General features: G+C 44.1%; 2 protein-coding genes across 2 annotated transcripts in view; both read left to right on the top strand. All coding sequences in view use genetic code 11, as the record gives it.

The window, feature by feature from the left end:
- EGR_02777 (TBC domain-containing protein kinase-like protein) overlaps window positions 1–6,838 on the top strand; it is a gene marked incomplete at both ends in the record, with an annotated part of 12,526 nt that extends 5,688 nt beyond the window's left edge. Inside the window, 6 exons of the mRNA XM_024492026.1 lie at window positions 65–482; window positions 578–862; window positions 3,062–3,315; window positions 3,391–3,680; window positions 4,108–4,458; window positions 6,651–6,838. Coding sequence (XP_024353520.1) covers window positions 65–482; window positions 578–862; window positions 3,062–3,315; window positions 3,391–3,680; window positions 4,108–4,458; window positions 6,651–6,838 — 1,786 coding nt within the window. The remainder of the gene's footprint in view (window positions 1–64; window positions 483–577; window positions 863–3,061; window positions 3,316–3,390; window positions 3,681–4,107; window positions 4,459–6,650) is intronic.
- Window positions 6,839–8,719: 1,881 nt separating this feature from the next.
- EGR_02778 (hypothetical protein) overlaps window positions 8,720–9,661 on the top strand; it is a gene marked incomplete at both ends in the record, with an annotated part of 6,342 nt that continues 5,400 nt past the window's right edge. Inside the window, one exon of the mRNA XM_024492027.1 lies at window positions 8,720–8,827. Coding sequence (XP_024353521.1) covers window positions 8,720–8,827 — 108 coding nt within the window. The remainder of the gene's footprint in view (window positions 8,828–9,661) is intronic.

Raw genomic sequence — 9,661 nt, forward strand, 5'->3', positions numbered from 1 at the left:
TATATATATATATATATATATATATATATATATATATATATATATATTATCTTCCATCCTACAGGTTTTGTCCCATCGTCGTACCGCTTCCTGCTGAGCGCCTTCTCAAACGTCTTGCTCTCATGCCGACGAAGTCCCTCTATCCCCTTCTCTTCCCCCATTCCTATTCCTGCCTCGGTGGAGATGAGGAGGGAAAACTCAACATAATTGATAGTCTCGCGCTGACCGGTGTTGAAGACTGTTGGCAAGAGCAGCAGAATCGGGGCACTTCGCTCTTGAGCCATCTGCCCAAACACAAACTACGTGTGACTGACTCCTATGACGCAATGATCTTCCAGCCAGTCCTGGTGAAGCAGGCTGATGTGGAGTATCAAGTGATGCGAGTGTGTCTCTTTCGACGTCTTCTTACTGGGATGCCATCCACTGCCACGCGCCTGCTCCTTGAGGCCCGATTTGACATCCCACCCTTCCTCAGAACAGAGGTGAACTCTATTCGATGCCAGAATTTTTTGTTAGAGAAATCGGGGGTTTTGTAAAAGCAATTCTCTAGAAACTGTCTCGTCCTCCATTACTCTAGGTTTGGGCAGCCCTTCTGGGTGTTGAATCAGGTTACCAGGATGATACTAGTCGACGGAAAGTAGAAGCAGCTCTCTCCGTTGCAATAGCAGCAGGCTCATTCCATTCGCGAATTTCCACCCAAGGAATTGGTCTCTCTGATCAGGTAATGGGACAGATCAGTGTCGATTTACCACGTTGTCATGCCTACGATCTGCTGATTGGGTCTCCGCTCGGACAAGAGCGACTTCGTTCTGTTCTGGTAGCCACATTGCTGGCTAATGACGATCGATTCGAGTACACTCAGGTTTGTTAAGTAGCCCAAATACTAAGTAGTTATGCATTTACACATAGAAGTGTGTTTCCATGGTGCCCATTTCTCATGTATCTGCCGCCTTGCAAGGCAGGTTCTTGGATAACGCGATCAGTTTGAAATATAGTCTTGGTTCTACTTAGCTTTAGTATTTTTGGTCGTGTACTGATCTTCGATCAGATTAGTAAGTATTGCTTACCATCAGGCGTATTTTAATGTTGGCCCGTAGTAACAGGCACCTCCATCCGATCTTTTTAGATTCAAGGTGCATAAACACAAAGTAAAGTAAACCAGCTAGTCACACCTGGTTTGTCTCCAATGCTTATTTTTTGCTGTTGTTTTAGGGTATGGATTCACTGGCCGCCGTATTTACGCGTCTCTTTTTTCCCGCTCCCGAGGTGGCGACACACTGTCTCTCCAACCTCCTGACCTCGCCACGCCTGGTGGGTTTCTTCTCGCGGCGTCGCTTCACTGCTGGTCTGCAGGCCTACTTCGTCCTCCTCCTGCGCCTCCTCGCTTTCCACGTGCCTGCGGTGGCGGCGCATTTTGCCCGTCTCGGTGTGCCCCTCACCGGACTCACCGCGGGTTGGATCTACACTCTCTTTGCGCACTCCATGCCTCTAGATCGCGTCGAGATCCTGTGGGACAGCCTCCTCGCTGCATCGCCCTCCCTCCCCATGCTTGTGTATGTGTCCATCTTTCATCAAGTCAATCAACAATGTCGATTACTGGTAGGCTCCTCCCCCTTCCTTCTGTATATCGAGACTGTAATTGCATTCATTTTTCATGGCCCATATAGTTTTACTTCTCTTGGACTAGTCATTTCCTCCCTCCCCCCACCCCAACCCAATCAACATAACCAATGGGGCATTTGCATCACTCCCAAGGATTTCGTAGTCTGCGATCGCCTGTAGGTGAATGCACTAAAGCTGCAGATTCGAGGGTGTAAATAGTGGCGTCAGACTTGCACGCTTATCGTTTAAACCTGGCAAAGTTTACTCTGTGTCAAGTTGCGTCATTGGGTTGCTTGGATCTATGGGATGAACTTTCGCATTGAAGCCCGTTCACCAAGTGGAAATCTTGTGTTCTTCTTTTTTTATTTGAAAGATTACTCGCTAATGTTAGTGTTCGCCTCTTTTAGTTTTAAAGGTTTGAAGTTTTAAACGATTTCTTTGATTTCTTAAGACGATTACCAGAAATTGGCAATTTTTGTGTGATGTATGGTAATCTGTTTTCTAACCTTTCCACTAAGTCATCAGGCGTACAAGGGCGTTAGTGCCTCCACAATCACTTGGGCCCGACATCTTGCTAAAGAAGCATCCAAGTCCATCTATATAGACTATTTTCGTATACCAAATCGTCTAGACGGCATTTTCTTGAAATGTACTCAATTTATTAGGAATTTTGAAGTGACTTTTGCTCTAACACGAAGCGGAAGGGATTTGTGCTCGCCCTTGAGGATCATTATGCTCCTGTAGTTTCCCATTTAAATACTACGTAATCCTTACCGCAGAAGTTATGGGCTTTTTCACTATCAGATATCTAAACCTAGCTGGCTTTTCACTTCGTGCATCAAATCACCTTGATGCTTCACCCTTATCCATAATATCAGTTTTGATTTTAAAATAGCTTCACCACAAAGGAGTGTTGAATCTATTTTTGCCTTAAAAAGTCCCAAGAATGTTAACAATCTCTTCAGCATTAGTACTACGGCCCTCAAATAGATATTCTATCGCAACATTCCATTGTAATGTGCACTAAACCGCAATACTTGGGATTTTTTATCTCACACTCAATTAAACTTGAGGTTCTTTCAAATATGAACTTATTTAATTCGACAATTTACGTGTTCTCATTTGTAGTCGCTTAATCAAGAGAGCATATGTACCCTGCTCTCCAACTTCCCTGACTTCAATCTTGATCAGTGCCTTGAGGACGCTGTCAATTTTGCAGCCGCCACGCCCATCAGTTTGACAGCGCAGTCTATTCGCCGAGGCACGTCGGGTGGCTGGATGGACTCTCTTGCCCGCTCGCTCCATATTTTTAATCAAACGCACAGGGGGATGCTTTCAACCCACATTGAATCAGACCCATCAAATCACTCGGGCAGATATTGTGTGGTTAGTGTGCATGATCTATAGGCAATGAAACTGCATACATCCCTTTTTAAGTATTTTTCTGTACTTATTGCAGAATTGCCTCTCCACGTGGCCAGCACATGTGGACGTAGTGGCACCAGGGATAACAGTGAAAGGCGATGTAAGTTCGACGAGTACTGGTGGTGGTAGACTCTCTTCCCCCTCCACCAGCTTTAAACGCAACGAGGTGGACTACCGAAGTATCACCTCCAGTCTGGTGCCTCTCATCGATCCGAGTGATGCCCTCCAGCAGCTCTCTCGTAGTGACTGTGTCCTAGTCGACATGAGGAGCAAGGAGGAGTACAGTAGGTGAGTTGGACGTTCCTAAGCTACTGGTTGGATTGCAATCTCTCAGTGAATTCTGATCTAGCTCTTCCATTACAGTGGGTGCTTAATGCACTCCATTCACTACTACCCTATCGAGGTGGAAGCTGGTGTGACCTGCTTGACAGGCAGTCAGTTGTGGCTGGCGGCTACGGCCGCACGCAACGCTGCAAGTCCTCGTGGCTTCGCCTCAGCGCACTCACCTGGCCTAGTGATGCTTCTGCAATACGGATCCACTCTCGGTGATGCTAAGGATGAATGCGAAACTGGGAATGATGATGACGCCGCCCTCACACTCGCCTGCTGTCTCATTCAACGCTCCATTGATCGCGTCTGCGTCGTCAAGGGAGGTGCGAGGGCCCTCTTCAATCTCCCCCAAATTACTAACTACTTCGTCTCTCCCCATATCTAGTCTTTCTATTGCTCAACTTTTTCTTTGCAGCAGTCGATTTTACCTCGTCCATCCACATCTCCTGTTTTATTTCATTTCTCACATAGTTTTTTTGCTACTGAATAAAATTGGTGTCATTTGATCGCCTTTTTCTTTCGGTTGCTATATGCTGTGAAACGGATTTTTAAATTGTGGACACACTAATGATACACCTTTAGATAATATGCTTGACGTTCGGTGCTCGTTGAACGACCTATTCTCTACATTATCTTCAATTTAGTCAATGATTCCTCGTGGTGATAATGAAGGCGAGGGTACGGATACTTTTTCAAAAGATCCACACAGACAAGGTCCCAGTGTTTCCACCTTGTCATCAAATGTTGAAGGGTTGGGCAGCTTGGTGAGTGGTTCTGCGCGGCCAGATCCAGTTCCGGGGCCGTCAAGCGTCCGAACAACAACTCCCGTAAGACAGGGATCTAAAAGTACTCCAGCGCCTGTTTTATCCTCGGAACAAGAGAGAAAACAGCCGCATCCCAGTCCGTGGGCATCAATTGCCCGGGCGGTCACTGTCACAGAACAGGGATCGGCGAGTGCCACTTCACTCGTTTCTGCGTTCGGACAAGCGGAAGAAAAACCGACCTGTTCACTTAGACCACCACAGAGTCAAGAATCTATCCAACCGACGGAGGTCAACCTGCCGGACGCAGTTCCAATCGGTGCTGAATTCTATAGTGTCGGTAAGTTCCGATCTGTGCGTAGATCTATGTCTGTGTGACCGTTTGCGGTGTTTATTCACAATTAAGCACAACTGTATATCCTCCAGTGTGCATTGTGTTAGGTATTCTAGAATAATAAGAGATTTCAAAGTAATTTTAACGTTTCTATCTTCAAAGTTAGGAGATTTCGTTGATTTAATGTTCAAGGCTTCAGCCCTTATTAACACTTCGAATTCTGGGTTTTGAAAACTGTTTAGCCCTGCCGTGCCACTTAGAAATGTCTACAGCATGTATAAAGCTAAATTGTAAATTTGTTTCTATTTCCATGTTTTTTTTGCCAGAGAAGATGAGTATGTTTTGGCTTTTGTGGCTGTAGGAACTGTAGCTTTTTGTTGGTTGTCGCTCTGCAATTTGTTACTTAGTTTCGTACTTCCTCTATGCCATTCATCCGGCTTCGGCACCGCATGCTGGTGTTTTGTGTGCTTTTTGTAATTTTAAGGTGAATAAGTGCCTTCTCGTCCTCCCTGTTACTACAACATTTTGATCGTTGTCTATTTGCTCAGCCGATCGCAGGTTGCTGAAGAACTGTTTCGTCAGTCTTGGATAGCTTATTGGAACGGTTTTGCCAACTCCCTTTCCAGAGCTTTGGAATTTATTCTCACCTCTCTTTAGCATCTGACCTCGTGGTTTCTTTACGTACTCGTAGTTAGCTTTTTGGTGTCCCGATACTGTCCACTAGACACGCCTTTTGCACATCACTATGGTGGATTTAGTTACAAACAATTTCCCCCTTGTGCACTAAGAAAGTCTTCGTGGGAAATGAGCTCAAAATTCATTTGGAAATTAGCTCTAGGGAAAGTAGGCGTGTCTTGATTTGTTTTTCCTGATACCAAATACCATTATTTACTTGATTACTACAGAAGCCACCAATATATCAGCTTTGGTAAAGAAAGTCGAAACCTTGGTTGAGACGTGGAATCCTAATTGACATGCTGCTCTCGGCTTGTTGGCCACTCACCCTGATTTACTTTTCCCTTGATTTGAGTCGAATCAAAAACCTTGATCTATGCTATCGCTCTTTGCGTTTCATTGAAGTAAACAGGCTCACCGTCACGAAAATGAGAAGTCAACTTTATCGCAGAAAAGAGGGTGAGTTTTCCTTTAATGTTTCTGAAAAATTTTACGTTATATTCACTTCCTCGGCCCTTGGCGATATAATTCGTTGACTTCTGAACCTGGCGCTTAACTGGTGGTGGCACTCATTTGGATTTTTATTTAAAGAATCAATCCATTTGAATTTGGAGAAATGAGATGACCGTGTGCAGAGAAGCCAAGTGATGAAAGCCGTCACCAGATTGCTATAAAGTCCTGAAGGTTAGCCGTGAAACAGGGATAAATGGTGCTGTGATAGTACCCAGTTAAGCATGATTTTCATGTTAAAGGCATTAATGTTTTCATGCGGGTTAGTTTGGATGCTCATGCAGGTGAGAGACGGTGCTTCTGTTCTTCACGAAGTGGCGTTTGCACTGAAAATAGTACGGCGTGGTTTTGTGTGTTTCACGTTCAAAACATTCCAAGTTGGAAGAAGTAATTCATTGAGATAAGGTGAGGATGGGGGATTGTATGAAAGAGGTCTTCCACGGGAAGGAACGACAATGCTACCATTGTATTCTGCAAATGTAAATCATTACTCCGCCTTTGAGACCTGTAGCACCCCGGAACTTCTCTGACGATGAAAAGAGACGTAACACTTGGGCATGCTGGGAATACACTGGTTCTTCAAGTGGACTTCCTCTGAGTGTCTGATGGCATGATGGTCTCAGTTACCGCCGAGAGGACTTGATACGGGCTATACTTTCAAAACCTCCTTTCAAATTAGTGCTAATCCGTTTTTTTCTTATTAAATCAGCTAACCGGCTTTAACAGTGCCTCTCCTCTCTCACTATTTAGGCGCGTCCATATACACAGCTATGCCAAGAGAAATGGACGTTGAGGATGTTGTGCATGTCGTTGGTGATGTAAAAAGCGCTGGTTACTTTTGTGCGTTTTACTCTCTATGACCCTTTCCTCCCTCTCTTTCCTACACTTTGTGCCTTGCTACTGAATCAGAGGCGTTTGTTTTCTCCTGAGAAGAGTTTTTCATCTTGTTGACGCATGAACGCTAAACTCATGTTAACACAAGGGAGAGATTCGTTTATTATCAATTACTCCAGTGTATCAAAACGTTGCTTCTTATCCCCTCGTTGTTGACGTTTTGCTAGATGACTTGTCAGAAGACATTCTGGAGCAATTTTCTCTCATCAAACTGGAACCTGGTTCGTCTGCAGTTTCGCATTTCCCATTATGCTTTGTGTCTAATGGGCTGGATTTTAGTGATGCTTCTGTTCCGTTTTGCTGCTGATCTCCATTGTTAAGTGGACAACTAAGGTAGCTCTAATCGTTGGTACATCATTAGTTATCCATGGTGCTCTGAGGTTATCATCTTCCGGCTCCGGTGCATGTTCAATTGAACTGACACCATCATTCCCATTGTTTTTCCTTTGTCTTTGCTAATTCCGTTACAATTTCCGTTCTGCTACCCTTGTTTTTTGCATCACAGCTATTTTAAGTGGAGCATCTCATTTTATTCTTTTAGAAGTGAAAGAACGGCAAACATTCAGTAAATTTTGCTTTTTGTTTCTTTCATTTGGAGCAAGACCCCACTTTATTCAGGCCTGCTTTTGTGCTATTCTCTTATTAAAATGAAGGAGTGGTTATTACTCAACGAATGCTTTATCGCGTCCCTCTGTCTAAGGTCACCTCCAATCGCCTTTCTTCACTGGCTTTTTTTCTAAGGAAGCATTTTCTGTTGTGTCATTGTTAATCCACGTGTTCCAATCCCACAGGAATAATTGACAAGTCGGAACTATCGATACCTGGTAAACTGTCGTGTTTGGGATTTGCTGTGGAGCGTGCTTTTATGCCATTTCATTTTGCTCTGTGTCTTGCGCCCTTACTACCGTAAAGCGGCTTCTCCTCGTGACCAGCAAATATGACACCGCTTCTGATCGACCTCGCTCACAAGCGGCGGGTTTCGCTAGTGAAAAAAAGCTTTTGTTTGCCTCAATCTTGCAGCAACCGCAGAAAAACCCAAACCCTCTTCACCCGGTAACTTCACTTGTTTAAGTTCCTTGTGGGACAACAGTCCACCTGCTCTAGGTGGTTCATTTCTGCTTCGCTTGTTGTACTCCTAGCAGGATGAGCCTGACAGGTTATTGTCAGCTTTGACACTGCTTCCATTCAGAACTTCTGCTATCCAAAATTTTGCTGCTGCATTGATTATACTGGCTATAAATAAACGCACGATTTAGGTGGCTTGGTTTCTGTAATATTCCTCCTCTTCCATACAACAGTAGTGTAGTTTTTTTTCGTTCCTCTGTACTTTGCTTAAAGTGCGGTCCTCTCGCATTTGCTCTCATGTCCTAACAATCCCAAATCAGTTCTTGATTTCATCTTGCAGAAACCGCAGCAAATCCGGAAACATCCCCCTTCAGTAAGGCTTCGTTTTCGGGATTTTCTGTGTCCCCTCATTGAAGTTATCCACATCCAGTTAAAATGCTTTTATCATTTTAGTAGGCTTGAATTTGCATCGACGGTCGCTCCCATTGCCTTGTCTTTTGTTTTTATACGCCTCTGTCAACGTCAATTAAAAATTGCATTTTAATTTGACAAAAACTGTAGAAATACCCGGATCACCTGCGCCCAGTACGGTTCAGTTTTGGTTGCTCCCTATGGAGTGCTTTCGCTTCCGCTACAACTGGATGCACAATTGAAGGCGTTCTAACTGTCTCCAGCACTGCTCTTCTACTCTTGTCGAGCTTATTATGTTAGCTGTGTACTTAGTAATTTCAAAGCTTTACCAACTAGTTGTAGCGCTTCGAGTTAAGTCTCTCTTCTTTCCTGTCAGCAGGATAGTGTCGCTCTCACCACCTATCCCTTGTTGCTACTGCTGTTTTCCAACATATTTTCTTGTTGATTCAGGGAGGAGAACCCTTCCCGGTCTTACGCAAACCACAGGGCTGCCCCTGTCACCCACTTCCAGTAAGATTTCATTTTCGGACGTCCATGCAGTGCAATTGGATAAAAAGCTGTTTCCGCCTCTTGATGCGTTGCTAGCTATGCGCTTTCAAAATGAGCCGCTTTCGGTTGTCAATTTTACTAAGCAAGGAGGGCATTTTCTAGATACAATCTGTCTACCTCGTTCGAGGCAATGGTGTTGACTGCGCGATCATTTTCTCATTCTATGTATTGGTGCTACATTTATTTTAATGGCGTTTTAATTAACATTGCAAAAATCATAGAAAAGCTCCAGCCACAAACTTCTGATAAAATTTCTTCTTCGAAATTACTTGTATGTCCGCTGCTTGAAATGTTCTCGCTATCTCATCCGATCCATGTGCTGTTCTCATACAAGAGAAACTGACCTTTTAGCAGTCAACAAATGTTTGACCCCATCTGTCTTACTACGTTTCAGGCAAAAGTGAAGGAGTTCTCGTAGTTTTTTGTTTTTTGTCGATCCGAGTTATTCTTAATTTTTCAAAGTCTTATCTACTTGCTTCAAGACATCCCATTTTAATGCTGCAGAGCCAGCAGGGCTGGAACAACCATCAACACCGAGTATGACTTCACTTTTGAAATCCCTATTTGAAATTCTCTCAGTATTTCCTCTGCTCCACATGCTGTCTTTGCCTAGTGGACGAACGTTCGACCCCAGTTGTGTCTGGATCAGTTTGTGTCCGGAGTGATGGGGTTCGCGTGGTTATTCATTTTCATCGATCCGAGTTATTTTCACATTTATGTTTCCCCTCTACTTCCATTAGAATTTCTATTTCATTATTGTAGAAGCAGTAGGGCGAGGCCAACCGTCAACATCGAGTAAGATTTTGCTTGTGGAATGCGTTTGAAATGCTCTCGTCACCTCCTCTGCTGCACGTGTTGTCTTTGTCCGACGAACGTGTGTTGAATCCCATCTGTTCGAGTCAGTTTGTGTTCAGAATGACGGGGTTTGCCTGGGTTTCCGTTTTTCTTGATTATCCTAGTTATTGTTCCTTCTTTATGTCCTGCCTACTTCCTACAAAACTTTCCATTTCAATGTTGCAGAACCAGCAGTGCCGTGCCAACCATCAACACCGAGTAAGATTTCACTTGAGGAATGCGTGTTTGAAATGCTCCTGCCATTTCCTCA

Source organism: Echinococcus granulosus (assembly GCF_000524195.1).
Source record: "Echinococcus granulosus chromosome Unknown EG_S00013, whole genome shotgun sequence".
In the NCBI taxonomy this organism is placed as follows: domain Eukaryota; kingdom Metazoa; phylum Platyhelminthes; class Cestoda; order Cyclophyllidea; family Taeniidae; genus Echinococcus; species Echinococcus granulosus.